Here is a 24,047-nt window from a genome sequence, read left to right as displayed (position 1 = left end):
TTTAAGTGATGTACTCTGCATGTAAGTTAAATAAGTAGGGTGTCGGTATACAGCCATGTCTTAACTCCTATCCCAATTTTGAACCAGTCTGTTGTTCTGTGTCTAGTTGTGACTTTGCTTCTTGACCTTCATACAGGCTTCTCAGGAGAAAGGTAAGATGGTCTTGTATTCTCATCTCTTTAAGAATTTTCTGCAGTTTGTTGAGATCCACACAGTCAAAGGCTTTAGAGTAGTCAGTGAAGCAGAAGTAGATATTTTTCTGGAATTCTCTTGCTTTCTCTGAGCCAATGAATGTTGGCAGTTTGATATCTGGTTCCTCTGTCTCTTTGAAATCTAGCTTGTACATCTGGAATTTCTCAGTTCATGTACTGTTGAAGCTTAGCTTGAAGGCGTTTGAGCATAACCTTACTAGCATGTGAAATAAGCACAGTTGTATGGTAGTTTGTACATTCTTTGGTACTGCCCTTCTTTGGGATTGGAATGAAAACTGACCTTTTCCAGTCCTGTGGCTACTGTTGGGTTTTCCAAATTTGCTGACATGTTGAGTGCAGCACTTTAACATCATCATCTTTTAGGGTTTGAAATGGCTTAGCTGGAATTCCATCACCTCCACTAGCCTGGTTTGTCATACAGCTTCCTAAGGCCCACTTGACTTCAGACACCAGGATGTCAGGCTTTAGGTGAGTGACCTTATCATTGTGGTTATCTGGGTCATTAAGAACTTTTTAATATAGTTCTTCTGTGTATTCTTGCCACATCTTTTTAATCACTTCTACTTCTGTTAGGTCCTTACTGTTTCTGTCCTTTATCATGCCCATCCTTGCATGAAATGTTCCCTTCCCTTGATATTTCCAATTTTCTTGAAGAGATCTCTGGTTTTTCCCATTCTATTGTTTCCTCTACTTCTTTGTACTGTTCATTTAAGAAGGCTTTCTTATCTGTCTTTGCTATTCTCTGAAAGTCTGCATTCAGTTGGGTATATCTTTCCCTGTCTCCCTTGCTTTTTGTTTCTCTTCTTTCCCCAGCTGTGTGTAAAGCCTCCTCAGACAACCATTTTTTGCCTTTATACATTTCTTTTTCTTTGGAATGGTTTTGGTCCCTGAGTCCTGTACAGTGTTAACGAATCTCTGTCCATAGTTTTTCAGGCACTCTGTCTACCAGATCTACAGAATATTAGAGTGAGTTCCCATTTCTTTCTCCAGGGTGTCTTCCAGGCCCAGGGATCGAACCCATATCTCCTGCATTGGCAGGTGGGTTCTTTGCCTCTGAGCTACCTGGGAAGCCCCTGGTAATTTTTATTCTGAAATATGGTTAGACATTAATATAGCCACTATGGCTTTCTTCTGAAATAATATATGCTTGATCCTTTTACTTTTAATCTGTACAGCATCATATTTGAAATGGATTTTTGGTAACAGTTGTGTCTTATTTGTTAATTTAATCATGTAGGTCATTTATATAATTATTGATATGTTTGAGTTTTAATGTGTGTTACTGTTTGTTTCTTGTGTTTTTTGTTCCCATTTTCCCGATTGAGTATTTTTTTAATATCTGTTTTAATGTTTTTGGCTATATCTCTTTGTCCCTCTTTTTAATAGTTGCTCTAAAGATTATGTCTAATTTAATATACCATATATTTAATATTTAATTTCACCCATATTATTAAATATAGTATATTAAATTAGACATACTTCCCTGGTGACTCAGTTGATAAGGAATCTATCTGCAGTGTGAGAGACCCACGTGGGTCAGGAAGACCCTCTGGAGAAGGAAATGGCAGCCCACTTCAGTATTCTTAACTGGAGAATTCCGTGGACAGAGGAGCCTGGTGGGCTGTACGGTTCATGGGGTTGCAGAGTTGAATGCGACTGAGTGACTAACACTTTTACTCCTTCTTCCCCCACCCCCACCCCCCCACCTCCCCGTATATCTTTTAAGTTTATATTTTACAACTTAAGGTAGAACATAAAGCCTTAACAACAGTTTAAGCTCCATTGCCCTATCCACTTACATGATAATTGTCATATGAATTGTACATATATAGGTTGAAAGCGCCCCCCCATGTAAATGTTATTAATATTCCCTTTCAAGAGCTGTGTGTATTTTGAAGATCTTAAGAGATGAAAATTAATCTTCTTATATTCACCTAGATATTTCCCATTTTTATTGCTCCTCCATCATTCCTGAAGTTTGATTTCGCTCTGATACTGTTTTTTTTTTTTTTTTTAAACCAGTTTTAGCCTAGAAACTTTCCTTTAAGTTTCTTTTAGAGCTGGAGTGTTGGCAACAAAATGACATGATTTTGCTTCATCTGGGAATATCTTATTTCATTTCATTCCTGAAGGATATTTTCACTGAATATAGAATTCTGGATTTCAGTTGTTTTCTTCCAGCATTTTTAGATATGGTTCATGGTTTCTGATGAAAAGTCATTTCATTCAAATTGCTCCCTATATCAGGATTTTTCAACTTTAGTACTTTGGACAGGATAATTTCTTGTTGTGGAGTCCTATCCTGTTCATCATAGGATGTTTAGCAGTATCTCTAGCCTATACCCATTAGCACCCCTGCCTCTCCCGCCCCTCCACCCCCCCCACCCCCGCCCCGAGCAATGATAATAAAAAATGACTCTGGACATTGTAACATATCCCCAGGGATGTGAAATAAGCCCCAGTTGAGAACCACTGACTTGTATGTAATATGTTGTTTTTCTCTGGCTGCTTTCAAGATTTTTCTTTTATTTATTGTTTTTTAGCAGTTAGATTATAATGGGCTTGGACGTGATTTGAATTTATCCTGTTTGGGTTTGCTTATTTTCTTGAATCTATAAGTTCATGACTTTTGCTAACTTTTGGAAAGTTTCAACTGCTGTTTCTTCCAAGTATTTTTTTCTGCACCAGTAGCTTTTCTTTAGGGTTTCCAAAGACATGAATAGCTTTTTTTGATATTGTCCCATTGGTCCCTGAAGCCCTGTTTTTTTCTTTTTCAAAAATATTTTCCCCTCTCTGTTCTTCAGATTGGATAATTTTTATTGATCTGTCTCAGGTTTACATAGTTTTCCCTTTGTGGTATTTTAGTGAATGGAACCCTTTAAAAAGATATGTTCATTTCCTAATCTCTGGAATTTGTGAATATTACCTTATGTGATAAATGGTGTGATGAATTAATTTGAGAATTTTGAGAGGAGGATAAATTCCTGGATTATCTGTTAAACTGTAAATCCCATGACAAGTATGCTTATAAGACCAAGGCAGAGGGAGGTTTGCTAGACAGAAGAGGAGGGGGCAGTATAACCGCAGGGGTAGAATGATGCAGTCACAAGGAATGTTTGCAGCCACCAAAAGCTGAAAGAGGCAAAGTACAGGTTGTTCCCTAGAGTCTTCAGAGATAGTACAGCTCTGTCAGCACCTTAATTTCAGACTTCTTGATTGTATCCTTGGTTGAGACCTTCAGATCTGTGACAGAATAAATTTCCGTTATTTTTAAACCACCCAGTTTGTTATAGCAGTCATAGAAAATGAGTACACCTGCCATCTTGATTCTGCATTCTATCCAGTGAAGTTTTTATTTCAGATATTGTGATTTGTTAATTCTAAAATTTACATTTGATTCTGTTTAATAGCAGCTTCTCAGATTTATCTTTCCATTTGAGTTTTTACCTTTACTAATGGAACACGGTTATATTGGCTACTTTAAGATTTTTGATAAGTCCAACATCTGGGTTATTTATTGGTTGGCATCTATTGGTTGTCCTTTTCTTCCAATTTTCGGCCAAATTTTCCTGCTTCTTGGTATGTTGGGTAATTTGGGGTTATATACTGGACATTTTGAGTGTTAACGTTGTGAGAATATGGATCCTGTTAAAATTCTTTGGAGAAGTTGCTGTTGTTTAAGCAGGCATCAATCTGGTTAGGTTCAGAGCAGTTTTTGCTTGGGTTTTTATGGACAGTAGTTCCAATATCAGTTTGTTTCTAAACCTTTGCTGTACTGATTGCATCTGTTTGCTCTATGCACCAGTCAGGGATGGACTGGGCTTGGGCGGCATTTATTTTGTATTTCATTTCTCATTGCTTTCGTAATGCTTCTTTGGAAATTCCATGAATGTCCAACTTGGTGGAGGTTTAGTACTTAAGTTGGTCCATAACTAGAATTATAGATATTAAAGATTCACAACAATACTAGTTGAAGTGTTAAAGATAGCTTTTATTCAATAAATATTACAATAGGGAAGAGAGAATTCAACTTTGTCAAAACAAAAGGCAAGAGACTTTTTAAAAACTGGAGTGTGCTAAGGGAAAGGCATCAAGTGGTGTTGAAGTGCAGTTGGTCCATATACCTAGGGGAACCTGAGTTTGTAATTGTTACTTATCCAGAGGAGAAATAAATTTCTCTTTATAACAGAGGCAGTGGTGCAGCTTTTAGAGCTAAGTGAAAGTCTCAGTCATGTTCGACTCTTTGTGACCCTTTGGACTGTAGCCCACCAGCCTCCTCTGTCCATGGAATTCTCCAGGCCAGAATACTAGAGTGGGCCACCAGGGAAGCCCAAGTTAGAGCAAGGCACTCACCAAAGTTAAGTCCCTATCTTCCTACAGGGTCTGGGAACAGAAATTGGAATTATCTTCTTGAATGTTTGCGTTTTAAGCAGATCACTCTGCGGTCCTTAAAGGGCAGTTTTAGGTGGTAGACAATTTATCTCTCAAGGGGGCAGAGGAAATATTTATAATTGCAAGCTTTCTAAAGTAACTGCTTTAAGAGGGATTTCAGGGGCCTGTCATCAAGTTTTAGCTGGATGACAATTTACAAACAGTAAATTCTTCTGGCAACATTGAACTTTCTCAGGCAGGAAATTAAGGGGGCTGGAGGAGTCATCTCAGGGATGGAGCCATAAGTTGTTGGAAACTATCCTAGTGTTTGTTCAAGTCTGTTAGTGTGAGAAGTCATTTATGACAAATCATTTATGCTGAGAGTCTGCAGTTTTTATAAAGTTTGAGGCCTAGTCAAGAAGAGAGTTCAGAGGAGCCTGACTAGAATTTGGTCAAGAAGAAGTCTTTGTCATAGATTACATCCTTCTGCTCTTCTTTCATGGGAGTTTTCCCCATGTTCTCCAGTTCCTGTACCCAGAAAAGTTGGGTTCTCTTACTAGACGTCTGAGCACTGAAGATTTGATGCTTTCGAATTGTGGTGCTGGAGAAGACTGTTGAGAGTCCTTTGGACAGCAAGGAGATCAAGCCATTCAATCCTAAAGGAAATCAGCCCTGAATATTCATTGAAAGGACTGATGCTGAAGCTCTAATACTTTGGCCACCAGATGTGAGGAGCTGACTCATTGGAAAACACCCTGATGCTGTGAAAGATTGAAGGCAGGAGGAAACAGGAATGACAGAGGATAAGATGGTTGGTTGACATCACTGGCTCAGTGGGCGTGAGTTTGAACAAATTCGGGGAGAAAGAGATGGGGACAGGGAAGCCTGGTGTGCTGCAGTCCACGGGGTCTCAAAGAGCTGGACACGACTTAGCGACTGAAGCAACAACATGTACAGTTTCAGTTCTCCCGTGTTGTTGCTCAGTTTTGGGCACAACTGTGCCTGCCTTCAGGGTGAAGTGGTTCGAGAAAGCATAGGTGTCCCTTTAGGTTCTTTTTTAAGAAAAATTATTTTTCTTTTGATTGTGCTGCACAGCATGTGGGATGCTAGTTCCATGACCAGGACTCAAACCCACATTCCCTGCATTGGGAGCACAGAATCTTAACCTCTGGGCTGCCAGGAAAGTCCCCTCTCAGGGTCTTAATGTATATGCTATCTCCACCATTGTGGCAGTAATGCAGATGCACTGTTGCTGGCCTTGGGACAGGGCTGGGAGAGAAGGAAAAGAAGAAAACAACCTCAGGGACTTAACTTACCCACTCTGGCTTTCAAGAGCCTTTTCCCCCAGTGCTTTGGCCGGGTAGCTTCTCTTCCATCTGAAGTTTTTCCTTATTGTACCTGCTACACAATTTCCTGTTCTGCTTAGTTTTAGGTCAAAGCTAAAAAATAAAGTGTGTGTGTGGTGGGGTGATGACCAAAAGGAAATTTATTGTTCAGTCAAATTTCAAAGGAACTTTATGTATTCAAAGAGAAATTTATGTATTGATCTTTTTTCCAAATTTATTTTCCTCTCCAAGCTACCTATTGTATACTTCCCAGAATCCTTAGGTAGCTGATTCTTTGCATTTTTTTCATGGAGATTTTAGTTATGATCGGTCGGAGAGAGGATTTGCAGCAGGCTTATTTACACTCATCATTCCTGAAATTAAAAATACTTGGGCCAATGATTTTTAATATTTAAAGCAATATGGAAAAGTTCATTCCACATTAGAAACTAGTTTTAGATTCCACATTAGATTCCACATTAGAAACTAGTCTTTAAGAAACTCTACAGCTTGTCATGTTTTGGTGTAGTACCAAAAAAGAATCCACAGTTATCTGAAAACACTTTAAAAATACTCTTTCCCTTTTCCAGCTATGCATTTATGTGAAACCAGGTTTTCTTTTCAGCCAAAACAATGGTGGTGGTGGTTTAGTTGCTAAGTCGTGCCCGACTCTTGCGACCCCATGGACTGTAGCCCGCTAGCCTCCTCTGTCCATGGGATTTTCCAGGCAAGAATAGTGGAGTGGATTGCCATTTCCTTCTCCAGGGGATCTTCCCGACCCAGGAATCGAACCCTGGTCTCCCGCATTGCAGGCAGACTCTTTACTGACTGAGCTATGAGGGAAGCCCAAAACAATGTTGTAATACAGTAAATGCGGAAACAGATATGAGAATCCACCTTCTATTAAATAGTCGGACATTTTAAAAAGATATGCAAAAATTAAAATAATCCTACTCTTTTCGCTAATGTTTTGTTTTAGCAAATATAATTTTCACTTAAAATATGTTAAAACATATTGGCTTAAATGTGATTATATTTAATTGAACTAATAATGTCCTAACATTTTCTTACCTTTAATTTCCGTGGTAAATATTGATAGAACCAACATAAAAAAGCTCTTTGAGTCTTCAGGTTTTAAGTATGTGAAAGGGTTTTGATACCAGATAGTTTGAGAATTGTTGATTTAGTAGGTAATTGGTTTCCATGTGTTTATAACTTGTATATTCCTCTTTTGTTCGTTAAGAGTCAGCAGTAAACATGAACTCTGGGGGGGAGTGAAAAGAACATGTATTTGACTCCCAGTTTCCATTGCTTATTTTCACAGGTTGAAAAACCATTTAATTTCTTAATATCTATATTATAAAGTGAGGATAATACTTTGTTGTGAGGGAAATGCTAGGTTATGCCTGAATCATAGACCTTCAGTAAATGTTCCTTGGTATAGAGTTACATATTTTTAACAACTCTCAGCCTTTTTGAGAGTGTAAAAACCTTTCATTTTAAGCCAGTAGGTGTTCTCTGGCTCAGTCCGTTGATCGCTTTCCAGTTAGAATGAATGGTATAATTTATGAAGATTCCTAGAACAGTAAATTTCATATTGTCTTCAGTGACATATTAAAATGGTTGAGTTCTTTAATTCCAACTTGGTTCTGTTCTTGTAGTAACCAGATTAGTGAGTGTGTGAAGATCCAGTTTGGAAATGAGATTGGAAGTGAATTTGAAACACAAACTAAGATGAGGAAATAAGTCCAGGAAAAAAAGACAAGCAGGATGTGGGTACTATAAAGTGAGAATGATGTCAAGTGTGAGGTCCATGATGTTTATATGATGAGAGCAGGGCAGGCAGTCAGTGAAGATCAGTGGACAGCTTTATAATGGAAATCCAACACTCAATGTCAGGGAGGAATTGGACACTGTTTGGTGAGGCTTTTCGGTTTAGGTGCTAGGTTCAAGGACAGAGACAAAAGGACAGGAATCTCATTCCTGAAAGCAAGAATGGGGGCAGAGAACATCCCAATGCAAATATTGTTAGTGTAGTTGGAAATATGGAGCTGAAGCTTTTGTGGGAGAGTGTGGAATATTAACTGACAGTCTTTACAACCAGCCCTCTGGGTTGGATCAAAGAGAGTGCAGTGGAGTCACTACATTTTTAATTTAGGTCATTTAAACTAAGCTTGAATAAAAGAGAGCAAGAAAGACATGGCTGTTAAAATAGTGCAAATGTTCCTACTTGTAATTCTCCTCTGAGCATCTGTCCCAGGGCAAGCACGAGATGGGAGACATTTACTTGTGTTTTCTCAGTTTGCCTCAGTTGCTGTCCCTCTCATGGTGTCATGTCATATCACTTTGTGACGTGTTTTCAAAGATGCAGAGTTTTCCCCACTATCTGAACTCTAAAGTTAGCTCTTTTATCTGGTCCTTAACTGAGAGATGGTCATCAGAGGAAAGCTAAATTATAAGTGGGTTTTGTTTTGTTTTAGAATGTAGTTGTTTAAATTTTGAATGTAATTCTGCTGTAAAGCAGATTTCATTTTATATCAACTTAACTACTCTTACATTTCCTTTTTTATCTTACTTTCCCCATGTTCCTCATCCGTATTTTGTGTTTTGGATGCCTGTTCTGATTAGCAAGCTTTCAGTTGGTTTTCTCTCTTTTTTTGGTACATTAAAAAAATCAAGTAATATGAATGAAAAATAGTCAAACCACACATATATATGGAGTGTAGAGAGGGAAATGAAAGTCTTACCACTCACAGAGGCTACCACTGTACGGTTTGATGTGTATCCCCCTTGAACTTTTAATGTAGTAGGATTTTTTTCAAAATATCATAGTCATATTGCTTTGAATTTGATGGTGTGATCACTCACCTAGAGCCAGACATCCTGGAATGCGAAGGGAAGTGGGCCCTAGGAAGCATCACTACAAACAAAGCTAGTGGAAGAGATGGAATTCAGTTGAACTGTTTCAAATCCTAAAAGATGATGTTGTGAAAGGGCTGCACTCAGTATGCCAGCAAATTTGGAAAACTCAGCAGTGGCCACAGTACTGAAAAACGTCAGTTTTCATTCTAATCCCAAAGAAAGGCAATGCCAAAGAATGTTCAAACTACTGCACAATTGCACTCATCTCACATGCAAGTAAAGTACTGCTCAAAATTCTCCAAATCAGGCTTCAACAGTATGTGAACTGTGAACTTCCAGGTGTTCAAGCTGGATTTGAAAAGGAAGAGGAACCAGAGATCAAATTGCCAACATCTGCTGGATCATCAAAAAAGCAAGAGAGTTCCAGAAAAACATCTATTTCTGTTTTATTGACTATGCCAAAGCCTTTGACTGTGTGGATCACAATAAACTGTGGAAAATTCTGAAAGAGATGGGAATACCAGACCGCCTGACGTGGCTCTTGAGAAACCTGTATGCAGGTCAGGAAGCAGCAGTTAGAACTGGACACGGAACAACAGCTGCTGCTGCTAAGTCGCTTAAGTCATGTCCGACTCTGTACAACCCTATAGTCGGCAGCCCACCAGGCTCCCCTCTCCCTGGGGTTTTCCAGGCAAGAACACTGGAGTGGGTTGCCATTTCCTCCAATGCATGAAAGTGAAAAGTGAAAGTGAAGTTGCTCAGTCATGTCCGGCTCTTAGCGACCCCATGGACTGCAGCCTACCAGGCTCCTCCCTCCATGGGATTTTCCAGGTAAGAGTACTGGAGTGGGTTGCCATTGCCTTCTCCAATGGAACAACAGACTGGTTCGAAATAGGAAACGGAGTACGTCAAGGCTGTATATTGTCACCCTGCTTATTTAACTTTTATGCGGAGTACAAAATGAGAAATGCTGGGCTGGATGAAGCACAAGCTGGAATCAAGATTGCTGGGAGAAATATCAATAACCTCAGATATGCAGATGATACCACCCTTATGGCAGAAAGTGAAGAAGAACTGAAGAGCCTCTTGAAGAAAGTGAAAGAGGAGAGTGAAAAAGTTGGCTTAAAACTCAATATTCAGAAAACTAAGATCATGGCATCTGGTTCTATCACTTCCTGGCAAATAGATGGGGAAACAGTGGAAACAGTGAGAGACTTTATTTTTTTGGGCTCCAAAACCACTGCAGATGGTGATTGCAGCCATGAAATTAAAAGATGCTTACTCCTTGGAAGAAAAGCTGTGACCAACCTAGACAGCATATTAAAAAGCAGAGACATTACTTTGTCAGCAAAGGTCCATCTAGTCAAAGCTATGGTTTTTCCAGTAGTCATGTATGGATGTGAGAGTTGGACTATAAACAAAGCCGAGCGCTGAAAAATGGATGCTTTTGAAATGTGGTGTTGGAGAGCACTCTTGAGAGTCCCTTGGACTGCAAGGAGATCCAACCAGTCCATCCTAAAGGAAATCAGTCCTGGCTGTTCATTGGAAAGACTGATGCTGAAGCTGAAACTCCAATACTTTGGCCACCTGATGCGAAGAACCGACTCATTTGAAAAGACCGTGATGCTGGGAAAGAGTGAAGGCAGGGGGATGAGGGGATGACAGAGGATGAGATGGTTGAATGACATCACCGATTCAATGGCTATGAGTTTGAGTGAACTCTGGGAGTTGGTGATGGACAGGGAGGCCTGGCATGCTGCAGTCCATGATGTCACAAACAATCAGACACAACTGAGCAACTGAACTGAATTGACCATACTTGAGTCATTATTTTAGAAGACTGGTAGGTTTTGAGGCCTTTGCAATAACTCCCCAAAGGTATCTTCCTTGTAGATACAGTTGAATGCTAGGGGTTGTTGAATTCTAAATTAAAATGCATTTCTCTGAATATGCTGAAGAACTTAACTTCTTTGTTGAGAAAACAGAATGCTATTCAATAAGCAGAAGCTGAATTTATTTGCTTGCTAAACCAGGGGTAGCTGTTTATGTATAATAATTTCTCTGAAGAAAGTAGAGAGCTAATCTAGGTTCAGGAGTGACTTAAGTTTGCAACATTTCCTCTTTATTCTAAAAGAGTTTGTGTAAGTTGGAATTATTTTTTCCTTTTTTTTTTGTTGTTGTTGTTCTTTGAATTTTAATAGAATATGCCTGTGAAACTATCTGATCCTGGGGTTTTCATTTATGGGAAGATTTCTTAATGACTAATTCAATTTTACTACTTTTGTTACTTTAATTTTTCTATAAATTTGTACATTTACTTTTTTCTCATATATATTGATAAAGATTTTAATATTGCTGTGGCTTTTGAATGTCTAGCATCTATGATTATGACTCCCTTTTAATTTATATTTGGGTGTACTTTTTCCTTTTTTTCATTTTTAAAAAATGTATTGAAATATAGTAGATTTACCAGGTTGTGTTAATTTCTGCTGTACAGCAAAGTGCTTCAGTTTTACATATATTCTTTTTAATATTCTTTTCCATTATGGTTTATCACAGGATATTGAATATAGATCCCTGTGTTATACAGTAGGTCCTTGTTTATTCAATACATAATAGTTTGCTAATCCCAAACTCCCTCACACATGTGCTCCTGCCCTCGACAGCCTCGACAGTTTTTCCTGTGTCTGTCAGTCTTTTTTATAGATAATTTCATTTATGTCATTGTATTTTCAAATAATTTTATTTTGGCTGTGCTGGATCTTCATTGCAGTGCATGAAGCTCTTTATTGTGGCACATGGGCTTTCTCTAGTTGCAGTGAGTGGGGGCTGTTCTCTAGTTGTGGTGTGTGAGTTTCTCAATGCTGTGGTTTCTCTTGTTGTGTCATGGGTACATGGGCTTCAGTAGTTTTGGTACACGGGCTCAGTTGCCCTGCAACCTGTTGGATCTTATTTTCCAGTCCCCGATTCAAACCCTTGTTTCCTGTGCTGGCAAGTGGACTCCCAACCACTGGATCACCAGGGAAGTCTCAGTGTGTCATATTTTAATAAGTGATGTCATATGGTATTTGTCTTTCTCTTTCTGACTTACTTCACTTAGTATAATAGTCTACAGGTCTAATTATGTTGCTGGACATGACATTATTTCATTCTTTTTATGGCTGAGTAGTATTCCCCTGTGTATATATACCACATGTTCTTTATCCATTCCTGTTTCCATGGACATTTAGGCTGTTTCCATGTCTTGCTATTTCAGTAGTGCTGCAGTGAATACTAAGGGTGTATATCTTTTTATTGCTAGTTTTGTCTGGATATATGCCTGGGAGTGGGATTGCAGCCTCATATAACAGCTCTGTTTTTAGTTTTTTCTGTTTTTTTTAAATTATTATTATTATTTTTTTTTTGAGGAAACTTTACCCTGTTTTTCATGGTGACCCCACCAGTTTACATTCCCACCAACAGTATAGGGTGATTCCCTTTTCTCCACATCTTCTCTGGCATTTGTTATTTGTTGGCCTTTCAATGATTGCCATTCTGACCAAGGTGAGATAGTGCTTCATTATGGTTTTGATTTGCATTTTTTAATAATTAGTGATGTTTAGCGATGTTGAGCATCTTTTCATGTGCGTGTTGACCATCTATATGTCGTCTTTGGAGAAATGCATGTAGGTCTTCTGCCCATTTTTTGATTGTGTTTTTTTTTTTTTTACTGAGTTGTATGAGCTGTTTGTATATTTTGGAAATTAAGCCCTTGTCAGTCGCATCGTTTGCAGATGTTTTCTCCCACTCCATAGGTTATCTTTTTGTTGTGCTTGTGGTATCCTTTGCTGTATAAAAGCTTGAAGGTTTGATTAGGTCCTATTTGCTTTTATTTCCATTGCCTTGGGAGACTGACTTAAAATATTGGTATGATTTATGTCAGAGAATATCTTGCTTATACTCTTAAGAGTTTTATGGTGTCATATCTTATATTTAAGTCTTTAAGCCATTTTGAGTTTATGTATGATATTATGAGAGTGTGTTCTACTTCATTGATTTACAGGTAGCTGTCCAGCTTTCCCAACACCACTTGCTGATGAGACTGTCTTTTCTCCACTGTATATTCTTCCCTCCTTTGCTGAAGATTAACCATAGGTGTGGGTTTATCTCTGGGCTCTCTATTCCTTTTTTTCATTTTTTAGTCTTGTCAGAACTATGTCTTTGCTTTCTATTTCATTAAATTATGCATTTATTTGTATTATTTCCTTTTATCTGCTTTTCTTTATGTTCTTTTCTAACTGAAGGCAGATGATCTGTTCATTAAACTTTTTTTATTTTTCTGATGTAATTATTTATAACTACAGATCTCTTATATACTCCTTTTGCTGCATCACACAAAGTTATTTATATAGTCTTTAATTTTACTTATAAGTATTTTCAAAATTCTGTTAAGATTTCTTCTCTGACTCATCAGTGTTTGTTGTTATTGTTTTGCTCAGTCGTGTCTGACTTGGCGACCCCATGGACTATAGCCCACCAGGTTCCTCTGTCCATGGGATTTCTCCAGGCAAGAATACTGGAGTGGGTTGCCATTTCCTTCTCCACATCAGTTTTTAGAAGTTTCTAAACCTATAAGATTTTTTAAAAGCTATCTTTTGTTATGATTGTCAGAGAATATGATTTAGGATACCAAATACACGAAAAATGTGTAGAGATTTTTATTGCATTTGTTTGAATTTTGTATATACTCTTGTTTGTGTTCTTCTGTTTGGAAGTTATATTTGTATATGTTTATTGCATCAAACTTAATAGTTATGATGTCAGTTCTTTAACCTTTCTAATTTTTTGTCTTCTTAATTTACTACTGAGATAAATATGTTAAAAGTTAAACCTCTATGACAATGGATTTATCAGTTTTTTCTTATTTTGTCAATATAGTTTGGACCTATATTAATAGGTACACATAAGCTTAGCTATTATATATATTGAATAAAACCTTTTATAAGGATATAGTGACTTTCCTTATCACTAGTAATAGCTTTGCCTTAAAGTCCTTTTATGTGTTATTAATATATCTATACCAGTTTTGTATTGATTAGTATTTGCCTGGTATTTTAGTTTTTTTTCCCTATTTTTATTTTTTAACCATTCACTACTCCTAGGTTCTTAGGTGTGTTTCTCTTGACAAGTGTGTAGATGACTTCTCAATCTTATATGAAATATTTTCTGTGTGGTTACAGTGCAGAAGGTGCTGAAAAATGGCAGAGGAAGTGGTAGTAGTAGCCAAGTTTGATTATGTGGCCCAACAAGAACAAGAGCTGGACATCAAGAAGAATGAGAGATTGTGGCTTCTGGATGATTCTAAGTCCTGGTGGCGAGTTCGAAATTCCATGAATAAAACAGGTTTTGTGCCTTCTAACTATGTGGAAAGGAAAAACAGTGCCCGGAAAGCATCTATTGTAAAAAACCTAAAAGATACCTTAGGTAAGTTATTTTTGTTTTAAAACAAAAACAGCAATACTTTCTTTTTAATGAATGCTAGAAATTCGTTCTTTGTACAGAATTATGGCATCAGTGGGCAGAACTGACTAGAACATCCCAAGCTGGGATTTCAGCTAGGCAAGGTAAGTTTGGCTCCTAGCAAGTGTATTCAAATCAGGTGTGTTCAAAGAGACCAGTGAAGGTCATTTTCTGTAAATCTAGCTAGTGGAACTGACTCTGATTTTCTGTCATGGGCTTCTTGAACGGTAGGTACCTATTGGAGTTTAGACAGTTTCTCCATATAATTATGGGGATAAATGAATGAGATGCAGAATATCCTCCTTGTCATTAAGGTCACTTATTTTACAGGATACATTGATGGATTTTATATCTAATGGCTTACATTTTTATATTTGCTTTTAAAAACAAACTCATTTTGTTCTTATATTTGATAAAAGAGTTTTAAGTTGTGGATCATTACCATATATTAGCATCTACAAAGCTTATCTTTCTTATTTTCTCTTTTTTTCTTTTCTCTCTTCCTGTAACTGTAAATTTTGTTTCTACTGACCTTCGCTTAGGACCATAAATAGGGGAACCTACTTCATGTTGGGCTTGACCACGCTGTGATAGGAAGGAAATATGCACAGATGAGAACCAGTCTGTCTCTCTCTTTTTAAAAAATTCTCCTTAGCTGACAGGAAGGAATTGGGAGGGACAGTTTCCCTCAGGTATTCAGGCAAGCATGCTGTTACTTAACAATTCTTGGTGTATATGTAGAAGAAAAAGTATAAGTTCTCCTTGAAAAAGATAGTTTGAGAATAATGTGACTTTTGAGAATAATGTGACATGATTGAACATGGAGTATTATTGACTGCTTTATATTTTTATTTCTTACTCAGCATTATTGTTCTTCTATGCTAAAGGTAATTTAATAAATGAAGTTATTAACCATACATTTAAATGCTTTAATTTAATTAGGCTTACCTTTTTGTGTGTGTGTGAGATTTTTGAGGTCATAGTTATAAGTTAATATTATTTAATTATTTAATATTAGTTTTTAAATGGAAGACAGTCAGAAAGAGATTGTCCTTGAATGGTTGAAGAGATCAAAGTTAGAACCAGGAATACTTACAATTTTGTAAATAATTGGATATTTATTTAAAGTATATTGATTAGGGGTCTTTGGGAAAATTAAGGTGGCTTCTGTCAGAGTATGCTTTGTAATGATGAAAGCACAGACAGGACTAGGGACGCACCGAGATAAACTTTTATGTCCTTTAAAAAAGGGTAGTGGTATCCTGAGACTATAGCAGATGTGACGGTAAATGACAAAAGAATGAAAAAACTAATATAGAGCAAGGAGAAAAAAATCCCAGTTTCAGATAAAACTTCATATAAATTTTGAAAGCTTTATTAGATATAGTTTTTGTTATTAATACTCCTGGGAAACCTTTCATACTATTTTCTGATATTATTGAGACAGTTTTAGGTGTCTTGAGACTGTATCTTTTTAACTGCCTTGAGACTGTATTATTGAGACTGTTATCTAGACTGTTATCTAGTTCTAGGCTATCATTGTATTATTAAAATTATTGCTGTCTATTCCAAAGTACTTGGAAACATTCTGTTTTAAGGTAGTGACCTACAGTTAGCCTGTATAATGATGTAAATCCAGCTTTTGCCTTGGATAGACAGTCTTCTCCCCTTTCTCAAGGTTTCTGAATCCCATTTTGGTAACTTAAATGTTCCATATAACTAATGGATTTGTTTCACAATGATTGTGCTGATGGAGATATTGTTTGAAGGTTAAGAAAGAAAAGGAGGAAACAAAGGAAAGAATGAATACATGATGAAAAATAGAAAAATAGTACAGATGAATGTAGTTCCAGGGCGGGAGTAGAGACTCAGACATACAGAACTCTGCGAGAAGGGGTTAGGAAAGGGGAGGGTGGGATGAACTGGGAGATGAGGTTTGACAGAAATACACTAACACATGTGAAACAGATAGCTAGTGGGAGCCTGCTGTGCAGCACAGGGAGCTCAGCTTAGAGTTCTGATGACCTCGATGGGGGGGTTGGGGTGTAGGATGCAAGGGAGATCCAAGGGGGAGGGGATGTAGATGTACATAATGCTGATTCACTTTGTGGTACAGCAGAAACTAGCACAACATTGTAAAGTAATTCTACTCCAATTAAAAAAGAATGAATACATGAATATATTTTCAACTACTGAAAAAATACATGCTTTAAATTTGTGCTATAAAACTTATTCCAGAATAAGTTTGAATAGTAAGGTCATATTTGTGGCCATCACGATATCCTTGTTTTATAAGTTCTGTTAGCATTCAGGGAAAAAATGTTTTGGCAAGAGAAAAGCCTTAGGAAAACTTTCTATTGCCTGGATGTGGGCCAGGTCACATGGATGGGGTGTGGGGAGTTTCAGTGTTGCAGAACCAGGAAGTTCACTGAAAATTATCCTGAGCTGTGTTAACAAACTGACGAAAGAGAACACGGGACTTCTTTTCAAAATGGATTGGCTAAAGGTGTTTAAAGATTTTTTCAGTAAGTTAATCTGTTTATTATATCTATAGCTTTCTTGTGTTTGAATTAGAGTTTTCAGTTTGTGAATTTAAAGGAAAACTATAAGGAGAGAACATGGCGGGTTTATATACGCTGGTGCTTTATGTTTGTGAATCAAGCTAACTGGTAATATATCTGATATTAATAGCTTTGACTTGCTAAGTAAAATAACTTCAAAATTTTTAATATCATTATTTAAATAACAAATAGAAAAAGTATAAATGATTTGACTTTGATGTAGTTAGTTCTCTGAACTTAGCATAGACATTTGAAATGAACTAAATAAACTGTAAACATATTAAAATCAGGAGGAGAAAAAGGATTTAAGCGAGCAAGTTCCTTCATCCTCAGCATTTGAAGTAACATGATACTGTTATTACTTAGACTTTAGAGGACTGATGTAGAAGATAATGCTTAATGAAAGCACCAGTATAGAGAGTATTTTAATTTAATCAGTGTCAGATTGCTAGAAATTGCTATTTTGGTTAATGTGAGATTTGACAGTTTGAAATGAGTTGTGAGAGCAGCTGCATACAAAGAATTTGAAAACATTGACAAAAAATAGTGAACTCTTGGATTGTTTTGAGTCGAGGTTTTAAAGTGATTCTGATACTAACAAAGAACCTAACCTGTGGATCTGCTGATAGCCTCTTTATACTCCTGTGATAGTGAACTTGATTTGGTCTCTTTGAACAGTTGCTCAGTGGTTCTAGAAAAATGAACAGAGAAATTGTTGTAGAACTCTCTTATGTAAGGAGTCTAAGGAAACAGAGTAACCTGTCAGGAGATTTTGGGGCAAAGAGCAAAATGGAAAGGCATCAGGTACTTCATTGGCAAAAAAGCTGTGATTGTAATATTAAGACTCATTCATTTTTTTCGGTAACTTTGGTGGCCAAATGAATCCTTCTGGAATATGTCTCTCTTATTTACTTTTTGGGGAGTTGTTAAAATTTTAGATCCATTTTTGGGAGTTAGTTTTGCTAGAGTTTATTCATTCATTCATTCACTCATCAACATTTTTATTGAGAACCTACCTACTGCAAGCCAGATAAAAACTAATCGTCACAAAACTTAAGGTTCTGATGGAGCGGTAGGTGACGGTTGTTATTTTTTGTTAATATTTCTTAAGTTTGATTTTAAGTGAGACTGATCGTAAATCAGCAGAAGTGATATAAAAAGGATATCTTTTTATATCTGTAAGATCTTAAAGAGACTGTATAACTGATACAGTGATTTAATGTATACCATCAATATAATTGCACGTCTGAACAGGGACATGAACCCTGGACCCTCAGGTTAAAAGTCATAGCCTGAATAGCTTGAGCTATCCAGGCTCATATAAAATTATCATTCTATTGAATCTTAGAAAGTTGATAGTTATTCTTAAATACATTTGTAGACTTAGAGTCAGGATTTGAGATTTATAACCAAAATATTTGTTTCCTCACTGCTTACAGTAAGCTGAAATTTTTACTAATTTAGTTTTATAGCTTGTTAGAATAGAAATAGGTTGTTCACCCACTGTTTCCCTGAACAGACTTGAAACATAGAGGAAACAATATTTGTGCTCCTTGTGTGGTAGGCAACTAGAACCCTTGAGAACAGAAAGGGCATTGTTTCAGATAAAGCAGAGAATAATAAAAAGTAGTAATTTATCTTATTTCATGTAAATCAGGTGAACTGATAAAAATACAAAAAAAATTAAATAAAAGCCTCTATTGGAAAGAACATCATTTATAATATTTAGAATTCCTTCTCTTCCCAGATATACCACTTATTAGCCATGTGGCTAAGGGTGTATGACTTTGCTGATTTCCTGTTTCTTATTTGTAAAGGAGAGAGCTGGGCAAGACCAGATGATCTTGGAAATTCCCTACTGACTCTGAAAGTCTTATAGTCCTGGTACACAGCTGATCAGCCTTACATGTGTTATAGAAATCAGGGGAAAATCCATAAGGGGGAAACTGGTTTTGAAGAAATAGGAACATAGAACAGAATTATAGTTCCCTAAAGAATTAGCAAGGGTCAGTAATAATTTTATTCTTTTATTTTTGCTGTGCTGGGTCTTCATTGTGGCACACAGGCTTCTCTTGTTTCAGAGCACGGGGTCCACAGCACGCGCGGCTCAGTAGTTGAGGCATGTGGGCTTAACTGCACACAGCATACGGGATTTTCGTTCACTGACCAGGAATTGGACCTGCCTCCCCTGCATTGGAAGGGGGATTCTTAACCACTGGACCACCTCAGAAGTGCCCGTCAGACTCATTCTGTTGAACATTTATTTACTGTGTGATTTAGATGGAGGGAAAATGACATTCTTAAAGTAGAGACCTAATGGTGAAAGTGTAACTAGTACACTAAGTTCAGAAACACATTTGAAAGCTAAAAACTGAGAAACAGATTAATAGAGACAGATATTAATGTAAAAGTCTGCATTAAGTTTTTAAAAGGGATTGAAAAATCGATGAGAATCTGTCCTGGCAGCAGTTTACATGAGTAAAAGACTTAGCAGGAGCTGCTGTGATAATGTAGGTGCTAAAAAAAAATCTCAGCATTTTATATGATGGTATGGATTCAAATTTATGAGGTGCTCAGGTAAGGGCTGCAGTGTGTGCTGGCCAAATAAAACATGGCATAGTCTATTCATTTCGGAGAGCTATACTTTAACAGTGGTTTTGAGAAACTCACGTGCTTCCAAATACTGGCATCAGGTTTATCAAAGGATTTGGAAACCAGGTTACATAATGAATAGTTAATGGGTACAAAGATTTGCCTTAACTATCCTATAGGAGAGGACAACTATTTTATAAAGATGGAGTATTCACAGTGCTTGACTAGATTCTTAAAAACTTTTGAGGAGTTAATAGTACATTGTTTTGGTCAAGAAATCATGCTATAGGAAGAAGGAAGTAAGACTAGTGGATTGGAGTGGAAGGGGAAGAGTGTGAGTGAGGGGAAGATTGAAAGCTATACTAATGCTTTTGGTTTTTTTAAACAAAGCTAATGATAAAAATGACTACCTCAGAGTTATGCATGTCCTGAGTGCATAGAACTGAGTATTTCCCTCCGAACCCTGGGCATGTCCAACTATTTCATGCTATAGTAAAAGTATAGTAACAAAATAAAATAGTAAAAATAGTAAAAAAAAAAAAAAAGTATAATTAAAAAAATGCTTATTTTTGAATAAATAAATTCCAGAAGCATTCAGTTCAGTTCATTCGCTCAGTCGTGTCCGACTCTTTGCAACCCCATGAATCACAGCACGCCAGGCCTCCCTGTCCACTACCAACTCCCGGAGTTTACTCAGACTCATGTCCACCAAGTCGATGATGCCATCCAGCCATCGCATCCTATGTCGTCCCCTTCTCCTCTTGCCCCCAATCCCTCCCAGCATCAGGGTCTTTTCCATTGAGTCAACTCTTCACATGAGGTGGCCAAAGTATTAGAGTTTCAACTTCAGCATCAGTTCTACCAATGTACAGCCAGGACTGATCTCCTTTAGGATGGACTGGTTGGATCTCCTTGCAGTCCAAAGGACTCTCAAGAGTCTTCTCCAACACCATAGTTCAAAAGCATCAATTTTTCGACGCTCAGATTTCTTCACAATCCAACTCTCACATCCATACATGACCACTGGAAAAACCACAGTCTTGACTAGGTGGACCTTTGTTGGCAAAGTAATGTCTCTGCTTTTTAATATGCTGTCTAGGTTGGTTAGGAGGTAGGAAAATATCGATAATCATCACCATCGATTGAGTGCCTGCTGTGTGCTATGTACTGTGCTGAGTGCTTTCCATATAAACTTTTAAAAATTTGTTACAAAATTTTTCTGAGATAGGTAGTTATTATACACCACGTTTCACAAACAAGGAAACTGGAGTTTAAAGACGGTTAAATAACTTGACCAAGCTCTGATTAATCTGTAAGTAGCACCATTGAATGGAGAAGGCAATGGCACCCCACTCCAGGACTCTTGCCTGGAAAATCCCATGGATGGAGGAGCCTGATAGGCTGAGGTCGCTAAGAGTTGGACACGACTGAGCGACTTCACTTTCACTTTTCACTTTCCTGCATTGGAGAAGGAAATGGCAACCCACTCCAGTGTTCTTGCCTGGAGAATCCCAGGTACAGGGGAGTCTGGTGGGCTGACGTCTGTGGGGTTGCACAGAGTCGGACACGACTGAAGTGACTTGGCAGCAGCAGCAGCACCATTGAAATTTAAACTTAGGGTCTCTTGTTAAAGAGTTTTCCTAGTGCACACATTACATTTATGACTATAGTGTTAGAGTCAGATAAGTAATGGATTGGCAGGATTTGCTGCAAAAGGGTCTGATTAAAATTAGGATTGTGGTGAACCAGCTAAAGTTGAGAAAAATTTAGAAAAGATTATACATTAATCTGAGGTAGCCTGCTTGTTGTGATGTGATGTGATGTGATGTGAAAGTCACTCAGTCGTGTCTGACACTTTGCAACCCCTGGACTATACAGTCCATGGAATTCTCCAGGCCAAGATACTGGAGTGGGTAGCCTTTCGCTTCTCCAGGGGATCTTCCCAACCTAGGTCTCCCACATTGCAGGCGGATTATTTACCAACTGAGCCAGAAGGGAAGCCCAGGAATACTGGAGTGGGTAGCCTATCCCTTCTCCAGTGGATCTTCTTGACCCAGGAATTGAACCGGGGTCTCCTGCATTGCAGGCAGATTGTTTACCAACTGAGCTATCCAGGAAGCCCTGTGTTGTTGGAATGATGTAATTGTTGTTGATTGTAACATACTTGAGAAATTGAGATACTAATACTTTACATTTGTATAATTTTGTAAAGTGCATTTGCATCTACTCATTGATAAAACATGAGATTAGAAGGACTGTTTTTAAGCAGTGGAAACAAAAGAAATAAACAAGCCCTTCCTAAAGATTTGTAAGCAGGGGAAAAAGCAAACCATCGATTTTGCATGCGTTTGTCTATCATCCACATCATAAACAGGACTTTGTGTTTCACAGAAAACAGATATTCTAAGTTTATATTTTCTGTGAACTATTTCTGGCCTCTAAGATTAAAATAAGTTGTTTTGATTATTTCCCACTTGGGATTTAATTGTTGGGTCTGTCTAGAAATTCTTCATTCTTTTTTGGACAAGGTATAATTAGTCTTAGACGATTATCTTTTTCAGGATAAAAAAAATATTTTAGAACTAGTCTTCATTTTCAGGTTTAAATTTTGCATTTGCTTATATCAGTATTCGATTTAATCAATTTAATAAACCCATTGATCATCTTCCATCTGTACATTTATAAATAGTATATAGAAAATGCAAAAGATCAGTGAGATAGGAAAATGATCCTCTCTAAAAGCTTATATTCTAGTAGATAGGATTAAAAGATAAACACAGGAAATGCTAGCATACAAGTACCTCAGAAATACAGAATACTAAAATAAAAATACTAAAAAAAAAAAAAAGGAGAGCTTATATATCATGGGCAGTGAGGATGGAGAATGAAGGATGTTGAAAAACACAAAGCAGGAAGATAAAATAATAAAGTTGTTATTTGAAATGACACTTCTTGAATGGGTAGATTCTTTAAAAGACAGAATTTTTAATAAGGTTTTGGGAAAAAACTAGCAAACGAGGTAAACTAAGTCATGAATTAGATATTTCCACATTTTTATTAAAATTTAGAGTAGTTTCAATGCAGGGCATTACAGAAAGATGCTTTTATGTAACATTTACTCCTGTGTACTGTGCTATTACTTTACATTATTTTATTCAGTTCTCGTAACACTCATGGTAAGTGCTGTTTACTCCACTTCTGAGCTCAGAAAAGTGAAAATAGCTTGCTCAAGATGGCATGGTAAGATGCATACCGGGGATTTGAACCCAAAGGCCTGTAATGTTTCAAGGCCTCTACTGTTTTCTATAGTCTATAACATAAGCCTGGAGAAGAAGGCTGGAGGACATTCTGCAGAGGACTGTGGACTCTGGACACAGTGTCTCTTTTAATTTGTTAGGCAGAAGAGTCACTGTTGGCTTTTGAGCAGTCTGTTCAGTTCAGTCGCTCAGTGGTGTCCAACTCTTTGCGATCCCATGGACTGCAGCACGCCAGGCTTCCCTGTCCACCACCTACTCCTGGAGCTTGTTTAAACTCATGTCCATCAATTCGGCGATGCCATCCAGCCTCCATGCATCTAATCCTCTGTTGTTCCCTCCTCTTCCTGCCTTTAGTCTTTCCCAGCATCAGGATCTTTTCCAGTGAGTCAGTTTTTCACATCAGGTGGCCAAAGTATTGGAGCTTCAGCTTCAGCATCAGTCCTTCCAATGAATATTCAGGACTGATTTCCTTTAGGATTGACTGGTTTGATCTCCTAGCAGTCCAAGGGACTCTCAAGAGTCTTCTCCAGCACCACAGTTTGAAAGCATCAATTCTTCAGTGCTCAGCCTTCTTAATAGTCCAACTCTAACATCCATACATGACTACTGGAAAAACCATAGCTTTGACGAGATGGATCTTTGTTGGTAAAGTAATGTCTCTTTTTAATATACTCTCTAGGTTTGTCATAGCTTTTCTTCCAGGGAGCAAGCATATTTTAATTTCATGGCTGCAGTAATCGTTCATAGTGATTTTGGAGCCAGGAAAATAAAGTCTGTCACTGTTTCCATTGTTTCCCCATCTATTTGCCATGAAGTAATGGGACTGGATGCCATGATCTTTGTTTTTTGAATGTTGAGTTTTAAGCCAGCTTTTTCACTCTTATCTTTCACTTTCAAGAGGCTCTTTAGTTCCTCTTCACTTTCTGCCATAAGGGTGTTGTCATCTGCGTATCTGAGGTTATTGATATTTCTCCCTGCAATCTTGATTCCAGCTTGTGCTATAATAGGTCATGTAATTGTAGCTGTAATATAAAGTTAGACTGGATGATATGGGTGATGGGTTGAAGTGAGATAGACTGGATTAGTAAAAGAAAAAGAAAACTAGAGGGTAGTGATGGCTCAAGCACAACATGGGCCTGAACTAGAACATGAATAGTAGAAGTGGAAAGTTTTGGCAGAAAGGACATATGATGACTTTAAGAAATTGATGTGGGAATCTTTTAAGAAAGTAATTTTTATGATGTAAAGTTCATGAAGTTAATTAACCATTTTAAAGTGTATAATTCAGCATTATTTAGTCCATTAACAGTGTTGTGCAGCCATCACATCTGTCTAATTCCAAACTGTTTCCATCACTCCAAAAGGAAA

At 37.5% G+C, this 24,047-nt stretch overlaps 1 protein-coding gene across 5 annotated transcripts in view; it reads left to right on the top strand.

Moving 5' to 3' along the window:
• Positions 1-24,047, top strand: part of NCK1 (NCK adaptor protein 1) — an 80,749-nt gene that overhangs the window by 40,112 nt on the left and 16,590 nt on the right. For 4 of the 5 annotated variants that reach the window (XM_070466699.1, XM_020909604.2, XM_020909603.2 and 1 more), the window contains one exon: positions 13,990-14,233. In XM_070466699.1, coding sequence (XP_070322800.1) covers positions 14,008-14,233 — 226 coding nt within the window. In that variant the 5' untranslated portion in view covers positions 13,990-14,007. Of the gene's footprint in view, positions 1-13,989; positions 14,234-16,366; positions 16,795-24,047 lie in introns of those variants that run through there. The other variant, XM_020909607.2, reaches the window with a different exon arrangement.

This window comes from Odocoileus virginianus, chromosome 4 (assembly GCF_023699985.2).
Source record: "Odocoileus virginianus isolate 20LAN1187 ecotype Illinois chromosome 4, Ovbor_1.2, whole genome shotgun sequence".
Lineage (NCBI taxonomy): Eukaryota > Metazoa > Chordata > Mammalia > Artiodactyla > Cervidae > Odocoileus > Odocoileus virginianus.
The sequence above is the reverse complement of the archived record's forward strand: the minus strand, read 5'-3'. Positions and strand labels throughout refer to the sequence as shown.